Raw genomic sequence first — 26,522 nt, forward strand, 5'->3', positions numbered from 1 at the left:
TTTAACGTTATGAAAATCGTTATAATTTATTTGCTCTATACTTGTGGTGTTGTCTCAAGTTCACATGCAGATTTAACAAAAACATTCATGAATGTAGCACAATGATTTTTTGTGCAATTTAATGTGAAAATCAAAAAGATGCATCTTTAACATATCACAGTACCAATATCCATGCATATATCGCATTGTCCTTCCAGGCTTCTATTGTAAACTCTACTGTACTTGAAACACATTGATCTTGCTGGTGTTTTTCAGAGTCTGTCTGCGATTACAAAACCAAACTCGTACAACCTCCCTGTCATAATTTAGTTCCTTGGCGATTTCTGTGATCTCCTGCCCAGTTGGAAGTGCATTTTTCTCAAAATAGCTGTTCAGGACCTCAATGGCTTGTGGTGTGAAACTGGTGCGGCGTTTGCGTTTCTTGGATGGCTCGCCTCCCACAAATTCCATTAAGTTTTGCTGTCCCTTCTGGTTCCAGAGCTCTGCTTCAGCAAGCCAACGCTCTAGAACCGGTTTTAGCTTCTGGGCACTCTTAGGTGTTATATCAAGCTTCTCAAACCTGAAATGGGTCAGATCTTAAAATGCTTCAGGTTTTTAAGAGGCATCATGTATAATTAATATAATAGAATATAGAGAATGAATAGATTAAGAGGGAGCAATAATGCAAGATAAAAAAAAACAAAAAACTGACCTACAGATTGCAGACTGACTGTAAGCTGGTCCTTCAGTAGCCGTAAGAGCTTGACCCACTTGTGTTTGCGTCAGCCCCAGCGAAAGTCGTCGTATCTTAAAGTTTTTGGCAAATTCACGGATCTCCTCCAGATTAATGCCCTCTTCCTCGGTTACCCCAGACTGTGGCTCTAAATATATCAGAGTGGAAACCCATAAGTAACGTTCAGTGGTACACAAAACAAACTCCACAGCATTACTTAAAGAGTCAGCATACACATTTTCAGTTAATAATACCATCTTGGTTATTTCTCTATGCTTACAGTTTTTAAATATTCCACAATAAAGAATACAGTATATACAATGGATATCATACATCAAGATCAAATGTCAAGAATTCATTCATTTATTCATTTTCTACCGCTTATCCGAACTTCTCGGGTCACAAATCTCAGGCGACATTGGGCATCAAGGCAGAATACACCCTGGACGGAGTGCCAACCCGGCACACAAACACTCTCATTCACTCACACACTACGGACAATTTTCCAGAGATGCCAATCAACCTATCGTGCATGTCTTTGGACCAGGGGAGGAAACCGGAGTACCCGGAGGAAACCCCGAGGCACGGGGAGAATATGCAAACTCCACACACACAAGGCAGAGGCGGGAATTAAACCCCGACCCTGGAGGTGTCGAACGTGCTAACCACTAAGCCACCATGCCCCGAAATGTCAAGAATTAATAACAAAATTATAAAACACACAATAAAAACAACCAAAAACATTGTGCATTAATACAAAAAGAAAAACAATAATTAATTTAAAAAGAAATTGCTTAGCAAGGCACAGCTTTCCTATGAGCCTGTCACAGCATCTCACTCATAACATTCCTTGTTATGCCCATTACCCACCCTACAGTACTATTTAAACCAGACAGTAGAGCTTTGACCTAGGTCAAGAAACAACATTTGCATTTTTTGGATGCCTCTCCTCCCACGAATTCCATTAGATTTTGCTGGCCATTATGGTTCCAGAGTTCTGTTTCAGCAAGCCTACCTGCTCTAGAACCTCTAATTAATATAATGAGATAGAGAATAAATAGAAACTGTCAGAGTATAGACATGTCTAAACAGAAACTGACCTTTTGTGCAATACTGTATACAATGGCTCACTACCACCTGCCACTCAGGTTTCTACTCTTCATGAGCATTCTTAAAAATGCGCCATACAATGAAGCACATACAGGTGTCCACATACATGTCTGATACCCATTGTTCACAATTTTGATTAGAAATGAAAGAGTGTAAGCATACTGTTGACGAGTTGGCTGACTGTGGGCATTTCTGCACAGGCAACAGGAATCGATGAGGAGGTTGATTTCCCTGTGGAGGGCTGTGGGGCAATCATGACTGGAGACTGGTTTACTGTTACAGTGGGAGCCTAAATTGCAGATTACAATAGCCACATTACTTAAAACATATAACTGAATACTGTGTAAAAAATGTGCCTCCACAAATAATTAGTAATTTAATAGCAATTCAATGCACAAAGTAATTTAATACCAATTCAATGCACCACACCTGTGTGTTAAACTTGGAATGTGACAGAGTAGTTTTAGTTAAGTCTGTGGAGCTTGGGGATGTACTGAAAGGAGCAGCACCAGGGTTGCTCCCAATAGTGGCAATTATCTGGCCCTGGGAGTTCAGTAGCAGCTGAGGAGTCACAGTCTGCACCTGAAGACCCTGAGTTGGTGGTGAATGTGTTGAAGAGACTCCTATCAAAGATGCAGGGTTCACCAGCAGAGGCAACGTGCCCATCATCTACAGATAACGTAATAAACTACATAAGAAAAATTCCACATGCCTATTTCTTCTATTTGAATTATTTTTATTAAAAATACAAAAGAATGCAAATTAAGCCAGCTACAGCAATGATATTTCAAGACTGCAAAATGTAATTAGCAAATTAATAAATCAGTCTTTGGGAAAGAACCCATTATAATTTAAATACACTGGTCTAGTTTAAAAAACTGCTGCATTAATCCATAACTCAATAATTATTCTAAATCCAAAACATAGGTTTAAATTTGTTATATAATCCTGGTTCTCTCACCTGGCCCTGTGCGTTGGTGAAGATCTGACTGGTTAGTCCTGTCACATTGGTGTTCGTGATGATTGGAGTTGTAGTCAGAGAACTGATGAACTGTTGCTGACCACCCAAAGATGCAGGACTGATCTGATACATAGGTATATAATCTATTATTATATTTAATTAATAAATGCTCCAAAAAGTTTACCACTGGTATACTGTACATATAAACCACAGAAACATGGAAACCTGTATTTAGCATTTAGACTAGTAGATATAACATTATATAGGCATTATTACACATGAATGAATGACTCCTTTAACTGACTGCTTTAATTTTCAACCCGAATTTATTAAAAAACAACAAAAAAACAAACTATTGATTAATTTGTGTAGGGCCACTAACTCACAATAGCAGGGTTGATGGTTAGGCCTGTGGTCTGAAGTGTTGCAACTGATGCACTAGGCTCAGTCACCTTGTGCATGACTGAAGCTACAGCGGCAGTGCTGGTGGGAGCAGCCTGTGGCTGCACTGACTGAATTGTAGCTGTCTGAGGCTGTAGGAGTGCTTGTGTAGGTGCCTGAAGCTGAGGCTGGACTGTGTTCAGAACAGTGGCAGCTACAAGGAGAAGATATAAAGTACAAATCATTCATGAAAAAGCCACAAATCAAGCTGAACAAATCCCTGAGCACTCGGTTCTGTCAGGGATCAGCACAGACTTTCGGCCAGTGTGTTTGTTATTGTTCGTCGTCACATGTCTGCCCCGCTTTCGTCTGCTCCTCCCTGTCACCACACCTGTTCCTCATTGTGTCATCATTGTCTTGTGTATAAATGTGAGCCGTGTTGCCGATGGCAGCGCGGATTCATTGGTTACGTCTAGTCAAGGTTAGGTTTCGTCATTTGTATTATTTTAGTCCTCGTCGTTTTACTGTCTTTGTCTCTATCATTTATTAAACCCCACTCCTTTGAAGCTATCCTGTGTACGGGTCCGTCTTCTTCCGTCCCTGGTTGTGACAGTATCAAACATTGAACAAAGAAAGAATGTGTAGGTAAAATCTGCTTGTACATATTATTATCTCTGCAGGTTCAAAATATTATTTCCTACAGAAAAATGTTTTTTCCCATTTTAATTTCATTATCATTTTCATGATAATACAATTGACTTGCAATTGTTCTTATGATCAGATCATGACTGTTATCTTACTATTCATGTTTTTTTGTTATTATTTATGTTTATTTGTATTTATTTTCAAATGGTCATGGAATGACACATTTACTTGTTCACCTGATGCAAGCAGTACTATTTTATAATTGTTTTTGTTCTGGACCACCAGGATTTTCCACCAGTTCTCTAGGAAAATACCCTGGTGGTCCAGAACAAAAAAAAGTTTGTGTTGCTATACAGCAAAGATATTTAGTTTTAAGATCAACATGAGACATTAAATCAGAAATTCAGCTTTGATTTTCTATTATATACATCTAGGTGAAAAACCTGGAACAAAGCACCATTTGTTTGAACCAACCCATTCTACAAGTGATTAAAATATGACAGACAAATATTAACATGGTAGGCAGAGTCCAAGTTCTGCTGGAAAAGGAAATCAGCACTAGGTTGGCTTGTGGACCAACACTATCAGATTATATGTCACCCCAAATCATCACTCACTGTGGAAGCATCACACTAGACTTCAAGCAAGTTAGATTCTGTGTCTCTACTCTCTTTCTCCATGACTCTGGGATCTTGATTACCAACTGAATTGCAAAATTTACATTCATCTGAAAAGAGGACTTTGGCACACTGATGCTCCAGTACTTTGGAGCACTGATGCTTCAGTACTTCTCCTTAGCCTAGGCAAGATGCTTCTGACATTGTCTCTGGTTCAGGAGTGGCTTGACACTAGGAATGGGACAATTGTAGCCCATTTTCTGGACACATCTGTGTGTGGTTGCTCTCAGTGCACTGACTCCAGCCTCAGTCCACATCTTTTGTAAATCTCCATGTTCTTAATTCAGCCAGCCCTTTCAGCATTACATTTTTGACATTACAATTAAACCATATGCAGACTTAACTGATCAACCTCATGTGAATGCTGACTTGTCTAAACTGGTGCATATGCTTTTTCTCTTTTTCTTTAGTACCTGGAAAAGTCTGGGTAAAAAAAGTAATTCCACAAAACACACTCTATTTAAGATCAAGATGTGTTTAATTAAAATAAGGTTTGTAAAAAGACCAAGCTTGGAGTTCCAATATCTCCTTATTTACCTACTTAAAGATTCACATCGCTCTGCTGTACATGAATTGGTGTAGTTTCTGTTTGATGACTTTCTGCAATAAATGTACCAACCACAAACTCCCCCATTCATAAAAAAAAAAAAAAAATTCCTATTTACCTTGCATGACGCATCATATCTGGAACTTTCAAGTAGTTGCTCTCTTTGCCATTCACCCAATCCCCCGTGTTCTCACATTTATTAAACTTCTAGATTCATCCCAATAATATGAATAACATGAATTACCTCTTTTAAAATGCTGCATTTTTGCTGAAATCACATGAAACATTAGAAGAAACTACTTCTAGTTCTAAACTGCACCTTACCCTGCAGGCCAGCAAAAGGTAGTTTAATGAGCCCTCCAGTTGTGCCACCAGCCCCGAAACCTGGCAGAGTGGCTAGTGTGGTTGCCGGAAGGGTCAGTAGTGCCAGGCCATTTTGACCACCCACAGAGCCTGCCATACTCAGAGGAATCAGCAGAGGCTGGCTCAGAGTGCTTTGCTGGGCAATCATGCCAGTCATCAGGGTTGCAAGGCCCTCCTGGGTCAGAACCTGAAACACGATATCACAATATGAAACCGGGATTTATTTTATCGCAGGCTTATTCTCTGGTAGATGATTTTATCTAAAGCACCCTACATGTTTATTCATAATACTAAACAGCAAGAGCAACATTGGCCTTGTGCCAGTCCAGTGACTTCATCCACCTTAACTGCTAAGCTACAAGCTGTATAGACCCATGTCTAGCTCACCTGTGGACAGGCCTGGATAGTGACAGGCATGCTGGTCTGGGGATGAGGCAAAGAGAGACTTATAGGAATTGCAACATTCTGAACAGAAGGGACTGCAGCCTCATTAGAAACTGTAAAGATTAACATAAGAGATGTTCAAAGCACTGAGGGGCTGTAACCAGAACATCATAGAATAATTTGCACACGTATATTCTGTTCCATTTTATTCTCTTACCTGTGGGGATGGTGCTGGTTGGTGTATGTCTATCCTGAGTGACCACCTCTGCTGGATCTAAAGCTTTTCCTCTCCTCTCTTCTGCTCCTGCTTCAGTTTTCACATGATTTCCTGGGGAGGGCACAGCTGCATCCACTTCAACCTCTAGAACTCGAATGGTCTCATGACTGGACATGACAATCACCTAAAGACAAATGAGCAAAAAATGGATTAGGTTAGGACAATTGTGCAGTTGTGCAGTTTTTTTTCTGTGGATTTCTGAGGAAAATTCTTATCATTACAGATATCTATATGTAATATTAAAACTTGTATGATGTGGCCGACAAGCTAGTACTTTTGAGATAAAGAATATAAAGAAATGCCATAAAGCTCTTTTTGCTTTATGAAGAATATTACATTCATATCATTATCATGAGCAGGGAATTTGAAGCTGCAGCATTCTAGCATCTTAAACCCTTCTCTGTATTTATTTGAAAGGGACAATGCACATCAATCAACATTTTTTGCTTACACTCAAAATGAAAATGTGCCAGAATTAGCTGAAGAGCTATTTTTCATATGCAGTCCCTTGGCAGGTCATAGTACAATCATAGTACAAAAATTTAATACATGAAAAACACAAAACAATTTAAAACTCTAGATAGATAATAATAAATACAATACAAAAATGGGCAGTACCAAAGATTAAATAAGTTAACTATTGATGATTGCAATTTTTAGTGTTTTTAATTCCATTTCTTGAGTTTGAATTTAAATGATGAATAGCTGGTGCTCTTTCTGAGTTCGTTAGGGAGACAATTCCAATAATTTGAGGCCCGTACTGAAAAAACTGTTTGACCGAACTTACTTCGCCTATACTGTATAACACAGTCTCCCCTGGTAGCTGATCTGTTTGCCTTATCACTGTTATTCCTCAGTTTTATAAATTCACGCAGTGGTGGGGGTGCAAGCCCATGTAAATTTTTAAAAATGAGACAGGCATCTTGATAATGTAAGAAATTGTTAAAATTGAATAAATTGTATTTAGTAATAATATTACAGTGGTGATGACTGATAGGTTTAAAGCCAAAGAGTAAGCAGCTAAAGGAGCTTGGGAAGCCTCACCATATCCATTATATATATATATTTTTTGTATTGGGGACAGGAATGAAATTGAAACAGAGAAAGATTTTGATATTTTAAAAATACTTTATTTGCAACATTCTTGACAATTTCAATGAGTTGTTTAAATTGCTCCCCACCAGTTGTACTTGGTTTTGTACCTTGATCACTTTCTTATCTAGTAAGACTTTCATTGGTAATGAAAGCTCTATTCATGCACCCTTTAGAATTGGTTCCTTCAAAAGCCAGTATACAGATGTACCTAAGTCTGGTCTGCTTTATTCCATTGTGGCGCATACATTTTAGAACACTTTTGAAAAAGATGGTATACAGTTCAAATTAAAAGCTGATATGTTAACATAAAAAAATTCTCTTCCAAGATTCATATTCCCCACCTTTCCAAGAATAAACTCTGCAACCTTTTTTCCATGTTACAATTAATGAACCATACAGCAAATTTTGTATAAACTGTAATCTAAAAGCTGCTTTTCTGCTCAATACATGAGTTACCCCTTGCCATTCTTCTTCTTTTGGTAGATATAGAACAATCTGAGGTAACCAGTGCAAGCTGTCCCAAAATAAAGTTCTCTGTAACTTTGGTAAAAGATCTTCTGAAGGCTGCAGATCTTTAGTATGTGTCCATGAGTATTGTCTTGCTTAATTGTGTTTAGATAGCCAGACATCAATTAATTCATGTCTGAATAATGCATTTCATTAGTTTTCTTGAAGGCTCAAGATTATTTCCATCAATGTCTTCTACAGTACAATTAAAGTCTCAGCTATTATTAAAAAAATCTGAGTAAGCACATCCTGAGACTGCATTAGCTAATTTTTCTTTTAAAAATCTTTCTCTTGGTAGAACATTGCACAGAACTACATTTGCTTTTTCATATTTTGAACTTTTTAGGTAAACGACCTTCAACAATTTCATCATATTTTTAAAATTGTCCACAATTTCTTTGAGAGCAAAAGAGCTACTCCTGAACTGAATAAGATTTTATGGCTGAAAAGTATGTTTCCTTGCTATTGCCTTTGCCATTTGACCTCTATATCTTTGGTTGAGTGTGTTTCCTGAAAAAAAGCAATGTCAGTACAGTTTGTTTCTATGGTTTCATAAAAAACCTTTTTTTATATACACTTTTTTTTGTATACTTTGCACCATTAAGATTCAAAGATGCAATCCTAAAGCTACTCATGAGAATTTGAATAGAAATAAAAAACACTAGTATATCACACTTGGAATGCCTATTAATTTGCCATGTCATTACCATCTTGTGACTTCAGTCTTTGCATCTTTCTGAGTCGATAGACCAATTCCATCCACTCCCAGGTGTCTCATCAAATTTTTTGCCAATTCTATATATAGTATCCCAGTTTGGAAAGTAATCATCTACAATTACATCTATTTTGCCTTTCATCATTTAAAGAAACCTGTGCACCTGCTCTAGACCATTCTTTCTCGAATCAGATGAATTTGGACGAATCAGAGGACAAATTTAAGTCTTCAGTGCAACTTTCCTTTCCAACCAATTTAGCAGACAATTTCGCTTTTTTCCGATTTTGTGTTTCATTTTGTTTTTCTTTTGGTCTGTGGTATTTTAAACAAATCACCATCTTCCTGCACCCTAACACTGTCATCACACAGTTCATGAATTTCTTTTTCAATTTAATGCATGTCTATACTGAACTGACTAACTTCAATATTTATTTTATTCCCCTTTAGCATTTCAGTTTCCACCCCGACCTCAGTCACTATCGCTTCCTGCATTTCAGCGCTAAACTGAATTGCAGCCTCGTCCTAATTTTTATCCCTGGCTTGAGCCACTGTCTCATCACAAAAAACTACTCCCAGTACGACTGTCTTCTTGTACTTGGCTTCTCAGTGGTCCCCGTATTACCCTGTAATGTGGTCATCCTCTCCAGGAAGCTGAACACGTTTTTCCTGTCCACACTGAAAACATTTAATTGACTCTGATGTTGCAAATATTGTGTATTCAAAGTTGTCTATTTTAAACTTTATTGCAATATTTCTTCCTCAATGTTTTCCAGAATCATGTATAAATGCCTTCTGAACAAGACTACATGTTTCAGCTTTGGGGATTTGCACCCTGAAGGGATAATTTTAATAGCTGACCGAATTTGACAATGTCTAGACAAATATCTCTCTAGTACTTCATTGCTAATAAATGGGGGTTTTAGACAAGGTTATTTTATTTTTGCCAGACTAACTAAAGGGAATACAATTGTTCGCTCATTTCTAAGTATGATTCCATGCTCCACAATTAGAATAACCTTATCCATTGAGTCTAGAAACATTAGAACCGAACTATTCATCCTCGATGTAGCTCTTAAACTTTCATAACCGACTACTTCACCAACCACATGACTGCACTTTTCTACCGCAAAAGTCTATGCTGACAGGTATACTGACAAGCCTGTTAAAGCCTGTGCTTATGTTTTTGGTTGGAGCAACCTAGGCTGGTTTTCGCTGTTCCCTTTAACCCCAGCCCACCCTCAGAAAACAACAAATACCACTCTAGTGATTAAACAGCAGTGATATTTACTATCTGACCTTTAAAAAGAATATTTAAAACAGATACATTCATGCTTTGACACTTTCCAGACTCACTTCTCTATCCCCCTTCCCATTACTTTGGGCAGTGGACTCCAAATATTTAAACTCATCCACCTTCCTCGCCCCTTTCTCCTAGCAATCACACCATCCCACTGTCCTTCCTCTCACTCATTCACCTGCATGTACTCAGTCTTGTTTCTAGTGACTTTCATTCCTCTTCTCTCTGTTGTGTACCTCCACCTGTCCAGGCTCATCTCAACTTCTTCCCTATTCTTCCCTATCCCATATTCACAATATCATCTGCAAACATCATAATCTATGGTGGCTCCTGTCTAATCTTATCTGTCCTTCTGACCACCATTATTGAAACAAGAAAGGGCTAAGAGATGATCCTTTATGCAATCCCACTTACACCTTGAACCAGTCTGTCATTTCTACTGTGTACCTCACCACCGTCTTACTGTCCTCATACATATCCTGCACCACCCTCACATTTTTCTCTGCCACTACTGACTTCCCCTTTCAATACCACAACTCCTCCCTGTCATTCACTTTTTCTAAATCCAAAAACACACAATGCAACTCCTTCTGACTTTTTCTTGAAGCTGCAGCTTCTCTATCAACACTCTCAAAGCAAACATAGCACATGTAGTTCTTTTCCTTGGCATGAAACCATACTGTTGCACACAGATAATAACCACTACTCTCAGCCTAATTATATTTTCCCATACCTTCATTGTGTGGCTGACCATCTTTATGCCTCTGTATTTACTGCAGGTTTGCACATTTCCCAAGTTCTTAAAAATCAGTACCAATTTAATCCAAGACCACTTCTCATTTTCCAAGATTTTGTTTTGGTTAAGAAGTCCATTGCCATCTCTCCTAAACTTTTCCATGCCAACTGGGCCAACTGGAAACATGAAAAGAAGAATAGATGCGGTATTTCAGAGGTGACTGGATTGATTTGTCATAGGATTTTAATGGCACTGATGTACCAATGTTTTCTGCTAGGACTGTTTTTCATTTATCCCCCTCTCTTATCTGGATGAGGTGGTAAGCATTCCTCAAATCCAACTTTGTGAAGAATTGTGCTTCCAAGAGTTGTTCCAGCACCATGGGAAAGAGTGGTAGAGGGTATATAATTGACAGTAATAGCATTTAAAATCAATAATCAATGCCTAAGGCCCCAGTCCTTTTTTTTTCAAAAAAGAAAAACCACAGCAACAGGAGAATGGCCTGTGTTGGGGTAGTTTTATGGCCTGTCCGTCAGAATAACAAGATGGTGACGTGGCAGTAGCACGCAGTGACCACTCCGGATACAATATGATGCTTATTAAGTTTTTTTAGCCAGAGACAGTGGTGTTCATGTAAACAACTGCCAGAAGTTAATACAGTACAGTAATTGTGCAAGAACCAACCTGCACAATGATGCATTGGAAAGGTTTCGCAACCTCGGCTTGCTGCAAAGAACTGGCCTCCAGTCCTTGCCTTATACCGAGGACCACGAGAGGGGATAGGTGTCCGTGCTAGGCTAAAAACAAACCCTAGCCAGCCGGCACTCCCGTCCATTCTTTCAAATGTTTGGTCCCTGGACAAAACATCCGGCTCTACACAACGAGTTTAGAAACTGTTGTGTCTTTGTTTTCACAGAGACATGGCTCAGTGACAGAGTTCCATTCAGCTAGATGGGCCTCACCTTATTTCGTGCTGACAGGAATGTAGCTCTGCGCAGTAAGGCTTGCGGTGGTACATTCCTCCAGGGCTAATGCTACAGAGGCTCTGTGAACTTTATGGGGCTATTAACGATCTGTACAATGTTCACCTTGACAAACTGTTGATCACCGCTGGAGATTTCAATCATGCACATCCGCTGTTCTGCACATTCCCTGAGGACCCTGCCAGGAATGTTGTCTGGTCCAGAAGCCTTCTGTGGGTTAACTCTGAATAGAGTTTTCCTCACAAAAGCCGTGGATAGACAGAGTATGTGATCATTGGGGGGAGGGATGGCCTTCCTTGTCGCTACATTGGTCTGCACCTTAAACTGAGCATGGAAGTCGTTCAACGCATCTGGGAGGGAGGCATCACCATTAAAGGCAGGCAAAACTGTCTTATAGTTCATGAGCTCCTGTATGCCCTTCCACATGTGAAAACCTGGCCATCAGGAGCCAGTACATGTACATGCCCATACCATCCACAGCCACTTTGAGAACAGTGGAGACACCCGGCACATGTGGAAGGGCATACAGGAGCTCATGAACTACAAGACAGCTTCGCCTGCCTTTGATGGTGATGCCTCCCTCCCAGATGCGTTGAATGACTCCCATGCTCAGTTTAAGGTGCAGACCAATGTAGCGACAAGGAAGGCCATCCCTCCCCCCGATGATCACGTACTCTGTCTATCCACGGCTTTTGTGAGGAAAACTCTATTCAGAGTTAACCCACAGAAGGCTTCTGGACCACACAACATTCCTGGCAGAGACCTCAGGGAATGTGCAGAACAGCAGATGTCTTCACTGGCATCGTCAACATTTCCCTGAGCAGCACTGCTGTTTCTACCTGCCTCAAGACAGGTTCCCCTATCATTTATCCACTATCGTCCCCATGCCAAATAAGTCTACAGTGTCCTGCCTCGATGACTATCGTCCCGTTGCACTCACACCCATTGTAATGAAGTGCTTCGTGCTTCTTTTTCCTCAATATTTAGTGGTCACTTCCATTTGTTAAAATTTTTCCTATCACATTTAGTAATTATAATAAACAATAATAATATAATATATAATAAATAACCTGGATGCCTTAAGACTTGCACACACCAGGAAGATTATCGCCAGCCTTTTTTAGTTTTTCGACATTAATACCCAAGCGATTTTCATTGGCAATGAGCTGAGTGAAAGTGCAAATTCACTCCCTGGCATTAGATGGTGCTTAATAAAAAACAGAAATACCCTGGTACACAAGGTGGCACTGTGCAACTTTATGCTATTTTATACTCCCTCTTATCGAGATTTTTGTAGTCTCTATCGTATTTTCATAAAGCTCTTTGTTTTCAGACGAGTTGGAATATTCTTGGTGTTTTACACATCGCTATGCACGCTCACATTGGCACCTTTTGTTTAGTCACGAGGCACGCGATAATTGCCCCGGGGTGTACGAGGCTTAAGGCAGAGTTAATAACCCCTTAAACTCTTCTTGCCCACAAGAGCAGCATTCCTCTCCACCTCGCATTTCTAACAGGATTGCTCTTCTCAATGAAGTGCCCACTGAGAAACCAGAAAGAGCTATATAGCGAGACCCTATATAGGAGATCCTATATTAAGGCCTTTAGGAACTCCAGCAGCACTGGTTAGGTGTGGAGCCAGGCCACTGGACATAGCATAACACAATCTTAGTATCTAAGGAAAGCATAGGGAAGTGGAAACTTCTAAGGAGGTTTTCCATGTAGGAGCTAATGATATACGTATCAGTCAGAGGATACTAAGAGTAATATTGTACAGGTGTGTATCCCAATGCAATGATGTAGGTACAGCAGGTTGTGGTCATTGAACTGCTGGATTGTGCTCTGAAAACAGTGTGGGCTTCACAGATAATTGGCGCATTTTTTGAGGGCAAGGCTGGCCTATTAGGATGGGACAATGTCCATCTCACTCAGGAAGTTGCTGCTCTCATTTCTTGCAGCATAGCACAGTTTAAGGACAGGCCTAGTTTATCTATGACAATCCAGAGACAGGGCAAGGAAGCAGATAAGCATGCTGTCTGCTAGCTGCAATGAGTAATCACTCAGGGTTCAGAATAGAGTGTGAATAGAGCCAGTATCTTTTTTCTGAAACTAGGACTGTACAAGATCTATTGCATCTACAGCACTTGTTGTTAATGAAATGATTACTGATCAGAAGTTTAGTGTTCTATGATTAACAGATTCATGGATTAATCCAAACAAGTTTAAACATTAAATAAAGCTTTTCTGCCCAGTTATCGTTATATACATCAGCCAGGAGTGGAGGGTTATTCATTCATTTCTACCAAGTCAGTTCCACTAATTGTTGGACTGTATGGACCTCCGGACCATATTCTGAACTCCTGTGTGAATTTGCAGATTTCATTTCAAACCTAGTTGTTTCTTTATACAAAGCATTAATTATGGGAGACTTTAATATTAATTTTGAAGACCCTCTGAAAACAGCAGTTTCCATCTTACTTTCAGTAGGGGTTAATCAGAATGTAATAGGACACAATCATAATGGAGGTAACAGGCTTGATTTCATGCTAACCTTTTTTTTATATACAGAAATTATAGTTACACTGCCACAATCAGAAGCAACGATATTTGCAATTTACACCATGTTAAACGTACATTTACACCTGCTACTGCCTGAGATTTACCAAAGGTCTCCCAGAATTATCATCCATGACTTGATCACCGTTTGACCCCACAGAACTTGATCAAGATGACCTATTACTTAGAGTCAGTGTTTTGCTACACCCTAGATATTGTAACTCCACTTAAAAGTAAAGTAATTAAAGAGAAAAAACTTGCACCCTGGTACACTGACCACACGTGAACCTTGATACAATCAACTAGGAAAGTGGAGCTTAAATGGCATCAAACTAAATTATCAGTAATTCAATTAGATTGGAAGGAGAGCTTTCTGAGGTACAAAAATTTCTTGGCTGCTAAATCAGTGTATCTCTCCAGACTAACTGAAGATAAAAATAATCCTAAATTTTTACTTAGTACTGTAGCAAAATTAACTAAGAATAAAAACACTAGAAAATTACCCCTATATATGCTACCCCTTGGTGCAATTATTTGTATTCATACTGTTAGAAATTACTGTTATGCTGATGACATGCAACTATATAAGTCAGATGAGTGACACCAGCTTAATAAGAATGTGCAAAGAACATTAGACAGTGGATGCTATTTTCCTCATGCTTAACTCTGACAAGACAATAGTGCTTGTACTAGGACCACAGGCAGCCAGAAGTAAGCTTTCTGATCCCAGAGTAACTCTGGGTGTTTTTTCTATTTTATCATGTGCAGCAATAAAATACCTTGAAGTGATTATTGACTCTGGCTTCTCATTTGAAGCTCATGTAGATAACACTAGGATAGCATTCTTTAATCTCAGAACATCAGAACATTACTAGGAAAATAAATATGATTTCACTACATGATGCAAAAACAATAGCACGTGCTTTTGTTACTTCTAGGTTGGATTACTATAATGCTTTACTGTCTGGATGTTTCAGTAGGAGCATAAACAATCTCGAGTTAGTCCAGAATACAGAAGCAAAGTCCTAACTAAAACCAGGAGATAGGAACAATCACCCCTATCTTATCCACACTGCATTGCCTGCCAGTCAAATTTTTCACTGACTATAAAATACTATTACTAACCTATGAAGCTCTTTTGGTTTTTTATAATCCATCATTCCTACTTCGATCAAACGTTGTAGGCTAGTTGAAGGCAGAGCTTTTTCTTACATAGCCCCACAATTATGAAACAGACTTCCAAATAATGTCTGGGACTCAGACACAGGCTCAGAGTGTAAATCCAGGATGAAAAAACATTTGTTTAGTCTAGCTTTTTATTGATAGCTTTTATGAATAGCTTTATGAATAGATTAAGGAGGGTTCTGGAGGGTTTAAAGGCAATGTTTGCTAAACTGGAATGTCTGGATGCTGTCACCTCTCCACCCTCACAAGACGCTCAGGTTTGCTGACTGTGGAGTGGTGGGATGCTTTATGTCCCAGGAAGCCCTCATGTTTGTGTCACCTTCTGACTCTCCCTTTTAGTTATGATGTTATAGCTATGATGAAGATATGGTGTCTTGCCAGTGTCCCTTTCTGCACTTTGCACATAATGTACATTGTCCATCACATGATTACAACCATAGCTATTAATAACCCCCATGCATTGACAGCCAGTGACTCACAGGATTGCTGTGGATGGGGCTGCTGGGAGCCTGTCATGCCTTCTTTGAACCACTGTTCAACTTAATTAAATTGAATTGAATTAACTTTGGAGTAGTTGGACACTTTATGTCCCAGAAATCCCGCATATCTGTATCATGTTCTGGCTCTCCCATTTAGTTATGCTGTCATAGAAAGTCTAGCTGGAGTCCCTGCCTGCACTTTGCACATAATGTACATTGTCTTTAACAATCACATGCTTACAAGCATACCTAATAATTTTCTCTTTCTCTCTCTCTCGGTAACATTCATGGATGTACACTGCTGATGGTGGTGATCAAACCCGGATCTCCACAGTAAGCTTGACTGCCCACAGTAGCGAATCAGGCCCAAATGCAGGATTTCAGTTTATTAAAGGAAACAAGAAACAAAATAAAACTCACATTTAACATAACAAAACCTAAACATGAAAACAATAGGTAATAAACACAACATAACCTGGACATGACAACATTTTATGGCTCGCACATGACAGCATTAACAGATACAATAACAACAGCAATGACTCACAAAAACAAATAGACCAAGACAGGCATATATAAGGCAACTAATCAAGATAAACAACGAACAGATGAGATCGTGGGAACATAGGACAGGTAAGGGCATAGCATAGAAGCAATAAGGTAGGCGATGAGAAATCACCGGACAGCCCCACTCTGGCGGTCTGGTAGGGAACTGTCCAAGCTCCTGACACTCTTTCTCTCTCTTTCAGCGACGTGGGGATAAAAACACCCAAATGCAGGATAGCATAAAACAAAATGGTTTATTAAATAAAAGAAACAAAACAGGGACAGACAAAACCAGACATTACACAAGACATGACTAGAGACGACACACAGACGGAAAGGATTCCACGCTGCCATAGGCAGCACGGCACGGATAAATAGACATGAAAACACATGATGAACAGGTGTGCAGAGGCAGGGAGGAAGAGACAAGGGCAGGGCAGACACGTGAACACAGAACATAAACAAAAGCACGTGGCCAAAGTCCGGACTGGATCCTGACAGTAACCCCCTTTGATGCGCGGCGACAATCCAGTTTCAAACCATACCAGAGGGGAGTTACTCTAGTTACTCTCGCCTGCTGGGAGCAAGGCACGCGGCGAGGCAGGTGGGGGGAGCAAGGCACACGGCAGCGCAGCCAGAGAGAGCAGAGAGCGACGTCTACAGCCGAGCAGAAGGGCCGAGTGACGTCCACAGCCGAGCTGAAGGGCCAAGCACAACCCCGAACACACTGCGGCCAGACCCATGTCTCGAAAACCAGAAAGGGTGGAAGGGTGTGAAAAAAATCCTCTGCCACGGAGCAATAAAAAAACAAAAATATCCCTGGGACAATAATAAAAAACAAAACCCAGCTGTGACATTGTCCGCCGGCAGCAGGTGAGGCGGCGTCCCCCGTGGAAAACCAGAAGTGGAGCGGCATCCCTCACCGGAACAGATGCGGAATGATGTCACCCCAAAAACACAAAAGTCCAGAGATAAACAGGGCAGGAAAAACAATACTCCCACAAAGCCGGTCCAGGCTGAAGCTATCCTGCTGGGTCTTAGTCTAGCGGACTAAAAACAGACCCAAATGCAGGATAACGTAAAATAAAAGGGTGTATTAAATAAAAGAAACAAAACAGGGAAACAGACAAAACCAGACATGACACAAGACATGACTAGAGATGACAAACAGACGACGGCTAAATAGAAATGACAATTAATATAAGGAATAGGTGTGCAGAGGAAGAGACGAGGGCGGGGCAGAAACATGAACACAGAACATAAACAAAAGCCTACTAAGATGGAGCCGGTGAGATCGGCTGCCGTCGCGATTGCTCCAGTTACACTTTGATTTTTTTATTTTATTTTACATATTTATTTTTATAGATACCATTTGATTTATAGAAGATGGTCATCATTAGATATGACCGAGCCACTCATATCTATTGGTGTACAATACACTCACCCTTCGGCGTTTTTAAACCCAGACCCATGCTGGACGCGACCTGCACCAAAGTCCACGAGGGAAACGAGCTGGCATCAGGAACAGGAACACATCGCGCTCCCTTACAAGGTATCCTGTTAGCCAACGTCCAGTCTCTGGAAAACAAGCTCGATGACCTCAGGGCAAGGGTCAAGTTCCAGAGAGACATTCGGGACTGCAACCTTCTCTGCTGCACCGAGACATGGCTGAACCCAGCGTTACCGAACCACCGCATGGACAGAACACTGGAGTGTGTCCGATGGTGAACAACCACTGGTGCGACAGCACGAGCATCGTTCCCTTTTCACGCTACTGCACAGCAAATCTGGAGCTACTGACCATCAAATGTCGGGGCTTCAATCTACCTCGGGAATTCAGCTCGGTCATAGTCAGTGCCGTTTATATTCCACCTCAAGCGGACACGGACACTGCAGTATGGGACTTACATAAGACACTAACGCTACACCAAACACAGCATTGGGACGCTGCACTCATTGTGGTGGGAGACTTTAACAATGCCAACCTCAAGCGCGCACTACCGAACTTTCAGCAGCACATCATCTGCCCCAACAAGGGCGAAAGGACACTGGACCACTGCTACACACCATTTAAGAACAGCTACAAGGCACAATCATGTCCACCATTTGGTAAATCAGACCATACCGCAATCTTCCTCATGCCTGTTTACAAACAAAGGCTGAAACAGGAATCTCCAGTTCAGAGGGAGGTTGCGCGCTGGACTGACCAATCGGTGGCCGCTCTGCAGGATGCTTTGGATGACGCAGACTGGGACATGTTCAGGCGCAGCTCTGATGACGGATGATACCGTGCAGAAAACCAGCATCAGTTTCCCAACCAGAAGCCGTGGGTGGATAAATCCATCCGTGATGCTCTGAGATCCCGCTCCGCTGCCTACAACACGGGGCTCACCACCGGGGACATGGACGAGTACAAGGCTGCATCTTACAGCGTGCACAGAGTGGTGAAGGAAACAAGGCAGTGCTACAGGAGGAAACTAGAGTCACAGTTCCAACATGGTGGCTCTAGGAACCTGTGGCAGGGACTAAGGAACATCACGGTCTATAAAACACCAGCTTCTAGAGTGGGGAATGCAGACGCTTCTCTGGCAGACGAGCTAAACACCTTCGAGGCTGCAGCTAACCACGCTAGCGGTGCTAGCGACACAAACAGCATGCACACTGAGAGAGCTGGAGAGGTAAACATGTTCACCATCTCGGAGCATGACGTGAGGAGGGCATTCAGGAGCGTGAACATCAGGAAGGCAGCAGTACCAGACGGCATCACAGGTCGAGTACTGAAAGCCTGCGCTGACCAGCTAGCACCGGTGTTCACTGAGATATTCAACCTCTCACTGGCACAGTCTATTGTCCCCTCATGCTTCAAACAGTCAACCATTGTCCCTGTCCCAAAGAAACCCCAGCCCGCCTGCCTCAATGACTACCGCCCTGTAGCTCTGACCTAAGTGAAGTGCTCCGAGAGACTGGTCAGAGACTACATCACTGCATCACTACCAGACACACTGGATCCACTACAGTTTGTGCACCGACAGAACCGCTGAGATTTACATTTACAGCATTTGGCAGACGCCCTTATCCAGAGCGACGTACATAAGTTTGATTGTTCATCTTCTCCACACCACGATGAGCCACCTGGACTGCAGAAAAGGGAATTATGCAAAAATGCTGTTTGTGGACTACAGTTCAGCGTTTAACACCATAATTCCCTCCACGCTCACCTCTAAGTTGGAGGTCCTGGGACTCAACCTGCTGCTGTGTCAATAGATTTCCAGACTTCCTGACAGACAGACCACAAGCCATACGGGTGGGCAAACACACCTCATCCACCCTCACCCTCAGCACTGGAGCTCCCCAGGGTTGTGTTCTGAGCACCCTGCTGTACTCACTGTACACATATGACTGTGTGGCCACTTCCAACTCCACCACCATCATCAAGTTTGCAGACGACACTGTTGTAGTGGGCTTGATCTCCAACAACGACGAGACAGCCTACCTACAGAAGACTAAAAACTTGGAAAGATGGTGCCAGGAGAACAATCTTCTCCTGAATGTCAGCAAGTCTAAGGAGTTGATAGTGGACTTCAGCACAAAGCAGGAGCAGTCATACCAACCACTAAACATCAACGGGACCCCAGTGGAGACAGTGGACAGTTTCCGATATGTAGGTGTTCACATCACACAGGACCTCTCTTTTTCCTGTCTGTACCACCTGAGATGATTAAGGGACTTCAAACTACCCTCTCAGCTGCTAAAGACTTTCTACACCTGCACCATTGAAAGTGTCCTGACAGGTAGCATCACTTCCTGGTTCTGGAACAGCACCATGCAGGACAGGCAAGCCCTCCAGAGGGTGGTGCGATCAGCTGAATGTACCATCCACACTGAGCTCCCTGACCTGCAGGACATCTACAGCACGCGGTGCCAGACCAGAGCCAGGAAGACTGTAAAGGATCTCAGCCATTCTTTGTTACGTTCAGGGAAACGCTTTCGCTCCCTGAAAGCAAGTACAGAGAGAATGAGGAGAAGCTTCTTCCCACAGGCCATTCGGAGTCTAAATCAGGAAACACCCAGGATCTAATACTAGACCTTTCTCTCCATCTTCACTGTTTTTATGCACTCCTTTTTTAACTCTGGACTGTCACTTTAACTCTTGACTTGCACAGCACAGTGCCATTTTATACACTATATAAACTATTTACACACCATACTTCACCTGGACACTTTTAAGGACAATCTTTAAAAACCATGCACATTTATGTATATGTATATTTATGAATATACATTATTTTCCCAGTTATATTTTCATATTTTATATAGTTTTTTTTTTCTATAGCTTATACTTTTTTATTTATCTCCTTTTGGTTTTGGTTTATTTTTTTTATCCTAAATTGCATTCCTTTTTTTTATGCTTATATACCGGACAGATGCAAAAAGCATTTCACTGCATTTCATACCCTGTATGTATGTGTCAATTAAAATTTTATTTAATTTTGATTTGATTTGATGTGGCCAAAGTCCAGGATGGATCCTGACACTCTCTCTGTCAAGCTATACCTGCCAATCCCGAGCTCCCAGTGTTCCAAGTTCCTAGTTTTCCTTTGTTCCCTGTTCTTCTTCTGGACCTATTTCACCAATCCAAACACCCTACCGCCGGTTGGAGTCTTGTCGCCTGCTGTGCACTCTGCCGGGGACAGATTGGCATGAAAAACCCATGACTTATAAGATTGCTGTGGATGGGGCTGCCTAAAGACTATCATGCCATCTTTGAGCTAATGTTGCATCTGTCCTCTTTGTGGTTGGGTCTTACTCAGCAAACATTTGAATATTTGGCAGGAAGGAATTAGTCTTGGGTCTATGGTGAACTCAGAAATTGCTCTGACCTGAGCTATTGGTTGCTTAATTCCACTCAAAAGATGGGGCATTATTTACTGTCCAATATCACCTAAATGAGAATGGCTTCCCTTCTGTGCCTGGTTCCTCTCAAGGTTTCTTCCTCATATCATTTCAGGGAGTTTTTCCTTGCCACGGAAAAAAATTTTTCCTTCCCTTTTCCTTCTTCACCTCCGGCTTGATCATAAGGGAAAATTGTTAGAGATATATAGTTTTTTTTTTTAATTATTCTGTTTCTATACTTAGATAAAGCTGCTATGAGACAATGAGAATTGGTAAAGTGCTATACAAATAAACTAAGTTAAATTGAATTAATTTGAAAGTAATGGGGAAAGGTAAGCACTGTCCCAGCATGAGTTGTTAACACCTGAATCACCACTATCTGTTTGTTTTAATCTAGAGGCTTGAGGCAGGGAGCCCATGGACGGTCAAGCCATCCCTCTGGTCATAGTTATGCAATGTACCCAAAAGAAAGACCTCACATGGTGCAAATGGCTGATCATGGTTCAACTGGCCGATTAAAATTCACTTAGTCATGGCTAAACAGTAGTCAAGAAAAAAGTGTGAGAAATGTGGGAACTAACTAGCTAATGCTTTCATCCCTTATAAGTGGCAACAGAAAGTGTGTGTGCACATTCCGGTGAATACATCACATCTGTGCCTTCCAACACTTTTCCAATGAATCAGCTTTGGTGGATTAAGCTCAATGCCATTAAGGCCTGAACACTGCCCCGAATTAACTAAGGCCAGATGTATACTCCTTTCAAAACTAACTAGCATTCTGTATGTTAGCTCCGATTTAGGGAATGGCCATGGAGCCATGGAGATCCAGATCACCTGACTCAGTTTGGAAGTGCCCCAGCTCTTTAAGCCCCTGCAACACTTCCCTCTGGGACTTCATGTCCCTCTGGGGAGAAGGAGGGGAGAAAGATCAGTGCAAGACTGGATTTGACCTGTGCTTCCAGCATTTGTGAGGGAAAGGCATGTCCATAGAGGAAAGGTTGACAAAGAGTCTTGAATATTGGGAGGAAGATTCAAAGTGTCCCCAAGTCCATGCACAAAGACAGGTGGCATTGATGTCTTCAGCCAGTGAGTCAAGTAGGGGGAACTGAGCACATTATTAAAGTTATAGGCAGTCTACTGGACATAGCCCCCACTCTTTCCTCAGTCCTTTCCAGCTATGCCATTGCATTATTCTGGGATGGCCAGGTTAACCACTCTGCTCAGAATCTTCAACTGCTGATGACTCAAACAAAACCAATGCCATCACTTCAGCACTGAGATAGCAAATAAATCCCCTGGGCAACATGACAGATTTCCAAATGACTATGTTTCCACATGACTACATTCTCCAAGTGTTTTTTGTCATGACTCTGACACCACTCATGTACACGTTAGACTCAGTGTAAACGAGTGTTTTAAGCATCCACAAACGGAAGAAAGGCCTGCCACATTAATTTCATAATGTATAGTGTATATCTCACTTATTTTTATAGTATATTTATATACAATTTTTAGGGTTTTTCTTCACAGCTTTCACAACATTTCTCTCAACTGCTGTTGATTTGACTTATCATTTCAGTGTCTGGCTCTAGTAGACCAGTGGTTTCCAGATAGTATTGGCAATACCAAATGCTTCTGCCATGGTTCTGGTTGACTTTCCCTCTATTCTCAGCTTAAATGTCTTGCTTTTCTTCCATAGATAGCTCTCTTGTCTTCCTGGTTTACCCTTTTTAACAACAAATGCAGTAATCACAAGTAAAACCCATGGCTTAAAACAAAAGCCATTGAGAGCTAATAACTGTATGAACACTCAATCTTGTCAGTCGAATTTTCCAATATTTTTGATAACTTGAAATATGGATGGGTTCCAATGAAATGTTCCATGTTTAACATATCTCAGGAAAGAAAAGATGAAATTTTGATAGATCATATCAAAATCATCTTTTAATCTCAAATGTCTTCAGTGTAGATAAAAACAAAAGTACTGCTTATCCAATACTTGTATATTCTTTGTGTTGTATGAGAAAAAATTACAGTGAGTATAAACATTTACATGTAAACATCAGAACTCCAAATGTCTGTGATAAAGCCAGTAGCAGTCATATCTGATTAAAGACCTCATAAATGGTTGTGAACCTTGTTATAAAGCTCCAGTAGAGCAGCATCTGAAATTTATTGTAGAGGATATGATGTACCCTTGCTACTATGGCAGTGGGTTGGTCATTGTAAGCAATTACTCACTCTGTATTCTTTTTGTCCTTGTCACTGTCAAGAGGAAATTTCTCTCTATCTTTTTAAAGTATTCAAACAGTGTTTTTTGTGTTGGTGCAGCCTTTGCCCGGGTCAATTAGAGTGAACTCACTGTATACACTGTATATCAATTTGATACTGTTGAACACAGCCTGTTGCTATGACCTTGTGAAATGTGGTTGTTTGACTGCTTTTATTTTCCAATTAATATTTTTCCACAAAAAGTCTATTTTAGCTGCATAGTCATGTCACAAAATTGTGCACTCCATGACACATGATGTAAAATAAAGGGCCAGCATCAAGCAGTTAAATGTCTTAATCAGCCACAGTACTTTGAGTTGGACTAAGGACAGCTTGGTAATTAAAATTCAAATATTACTTGATAGTCCTAGTTTACCAGTTCAAAGAAGCAGAAACACATTGTTTATATTATTAAGTGCTTTACTGTTTAGTCCTAATTTGGGTAAATGTGAAGAGTTATTTTTTTATTTAAAATGATAACAATAACACTAAATGTTTTAGAATTATTTCTAGTCTTAATCAATAATATTTGTAATGAATACATCAGGTATACCCTAATTTGGTCCATACAGTATTTCTGAAATGAATGTACAAAATAAATGTTTAAATTCTTAACTCTGTGGGATTTAAATGAAAATGTCAATTTAAAAATGGGAATGATGCATCACTAGAATTATTATGTGATAATTTTATTTTACAAAATTTCTTCATGAACAATAAGCAATACAAAACTGTATTGCAAAAGCACAGGGTGTACATACATTCATCATTCAGCTTTATTAATAATACCTGCTCATTGACAGTAAGTGGTGCATCTTTTGCAGGAAGATCTTCTGAATCCATCATTCAGTTTCATCCATAAGATCACAGGTTAGGCATGATGACCAAGGGGTGTTCTTCTTACAAGCCCACCTGAGGCAGGAATTGAGAGCATTAAGCAAGCTCATCCATATCAATGCCTGGCCCAGATTATTCGACTGCTTGCTATTAATTACATGACATAAGACGGGTCAGAAATACAATTTGTCCCATGTGCATTTAACGAAACCTTCACTGTCTATAACTTGGAATAAGACATTACAAAATGGTGGATTGAAATGTACAAATAATGTATCCATTCCAAAATATTAAGTATTATAAAGACATTTTGTTATTATTTAATATAACGAGTGGCATTAGTTATTAAAAAATCACAGCATTGACAAGCACTGCGCATACAAAATTTGATATAAGGAGGACTATAATAGTCGTGGTTTAATATGGTCTATTATTTAAAAAAGAAAAGAAAAAAGTGTGCGCGCGCGCCTTGGAAGGGGAGAAGACTCGTTTAAAAAAATGGTTTTTTTTTATACAAGTTTCCCTGTTAACACTTAATGTCGGAGAAGATGTGACACTGAGAGCAGTCAATAAAATTTATCATCTGTCAAAACTTGAGGAGGTTCGGTTTTCTGTGCCTCCCCACCCCACTCAAAAACCTCTCTAACCCGTGTTACACATGCATTTCTTTAAGATCCTGCCTCTTCAAATCATACTGTTCACACGCCAATCCTCTAGGGTGCATTTTGTGCATTTCCTTTCTCTTTATCATAAATATATAAATTATGCTAATTAAGACCATTGCATATTAACTCTAAACTCCGTTTCCAGTCACTACTTTGCTTCGTAAATACGATAAAGCCATCTTCAAATGAAATTATGATCATAACTTACCGGAGGAATTACCGTTAAATTCTGCCTTTCACCTCCTTCAGCGCGCTTTGCCACAGTTTCTATTAAACATACATAATTAAAAATTCATCTCACAGCTTCCAGACGGACGCTATGGCTGCACACAAAAGGGGCATTTGCATTGATAAAGAGGCTCGGCGGCGCAATGTAGCTCGTTTACTAAATATTTAATGACGAGTACCCTCGTAAACTATCACTCAGGTGAACACAGTCCACCGAGATAAACTAAACGTAAGCGTTATCTGCAAAGTCTCAACATTTTAACAGAAATGTAGTATTTTGCACTACGTCATGAACATAATTTATGCAGGCCGAGTGTTGCCATGAAAAAATGTCGCTGGCCCGATACCAAACGCGATGGCTGCCTTAAAGTGGCAGTACTTTCCATAGACTAGACTAAAGTGTGTGTGTGTGTGTGTGTGTGTGTGTGTGTGTGTGTGTGTGTGTGTGTGTGTGTGTGTGTGTGTGTGTGTGTGTGTGTATATATATATATATATATATATATATATATATATATATATATATATATATATATATATATAAAATGTGTGTGTGCCAGAACGATGGAAACTTTTGTAAATTTTCAATATATGCATGTGTTAATGTTTTAGACAGAAGTTTGAGTCACATTTTGCATAAAATGTAGTGTTTCATTGGAGGAAACATTTTGGGATTGGACTAGACAGAAAGGGTTAATACCCTATGGCACAAGGGTTAATACCCTATATCTGTGAGTTAAGCCAAGTAAAGGGAGTTGAATCAAGTCGAGTCATCCAATAAGAGTAATGAAAAGTCACTCTCCCTCTCAACATCATGTTGCCCTGAGACTCTAGCCTTGACACTAGCTTTTTCACTGCTGTGAACATCTTCACTCATCAAACACTGTACTGCAACCTGCCTATGCGACTCCATCTGGTATCATTTCAGATCATTCACCATCCCTGATTGGCTTCCAAAGAGATCAGTCCACCAACAAAAAACATTCTATGAATCAACATAGTCCCACAGGACACATAAAGAGACTTCCCATCCAATGAGACAGCATAAAGGTAAGTAGAGTATCTCCAGAATATCAAGAACTGCTGTATTTAAATATAAAGTTTAAACTTAACTTAGTTGTAAATTAGTACACAGTGTGTACTACCCTCTGTTTGAAAACAAACTTTGTTGACATTTGAGTGTGTGTGTGTGTGTGTGTGTGTGTGTGTGTGTGTGTGTGTGTGTGTGTGTGTGTGTGTGTGTGTGTGTGTGTGTGTGTGTTCATTAGATTTGTTTCTGTGTATTAGAATAGATTAAAAAATCCAGTCTGTTTTTAAAGTCAAGTGTTATGTGCTTCATGTTTATGAGTCAGTGTCATAGACTGCTAGACTACTGTGATCTTAATATAGTGATTTCAGTATATTTAGGATATTTATAGGTTATATATTATGCAGAATTGATAAAAACCCTAATTTAATCTTATCATTGGGCAAAT

General features: G+C 40.4%; 1 protein-coding gene across 2 annotated transcripts; it reads right to left on the bottom strand.

The window, feature by feature from the left end:
• pou6f1 (POU class 6 homeobox 1) lies at positions 1-25,425 on the bottom strand. 2 transcript variants are annotated; one of them, XM_027145333.2, is made up of 11 exons: positions 25,031-25,425; positions 24,110-24,232; positions 5,998-6,181; positions 5,784-5,893; positions 5,358-5,583; positions 3,170-3,378; positions 2,784-2,906; positions 2,252-2,491; positions 1,985-2,111; positions 692-860; positions 1-559 (listed from the first exon to the last, which is right to left on the bottom strand). In XM_027145333.2, the coding sequence occupies exons 2-11, from the start codon at positions 24,164-24,166 to the stop codon at positions 214-216; spliced, it is 1,791 nt and encodes a 596-aa protein (XP_027001134.1). In that variant the 5' UTR covers positions 24,167-24,232; positions 25,031-25,425; the 3' UTR covers positions 1-213. The 2 variants fall into 2 exon arrangements, with proteins under 2 accessions (XP_027001134.1, XP_027001136.1); XM_027145335.2 differs by having other exon boundaries at positions 388-559; positions 696-860.
• Positions 25,426-26,522: the final 1,097 nt, after the last annotated feature.

The sequence above is a fragment of the Tachysurus fulvidraco genome, chromosome 23 (assembly GCF_022655615.1).
Source record: "Tachysurus fulvidraco isolate hzauxx_2018 chromosome 23, HZAU_PFXX_2.0, whole genome shotgun sequence".
Classification (NCBI taxonomy): Eukaryota; Metazoa; Chordata; class Actinopteri; order Siluriformes; family Bagridae; genus Tachysurus; species Tachysurus fulvidraco.

What these genes read in the sequence shown, in the direction of transcription:
- pou6f1 (XM_027145333.2), bottom strand. Translation starts at nt 24,166, where the DNA reads ATGATGGATTCAGAAGATCTTCCTGCAAAAGATGCACCACTTACTGTC. An exon ending in CTATCCAGGCCTGTCCACAG is followed by an intron (nt 5,584 to 5,783) that starts GTGAGCTAGACA and finishes ATCGTGTTTCAG; the next exon opens with GTTCTGACCCAGGAGGGCCT. An exon ending in ACCTTTTGCTGGCCTGCAGG is followed by an intron (nt 3,379 to 5,357) that starts GTAAGGTGCAGT and finishes TTCTCCTTGTAG; the next exon opens with CTGCCACTGTTCTGAACACA.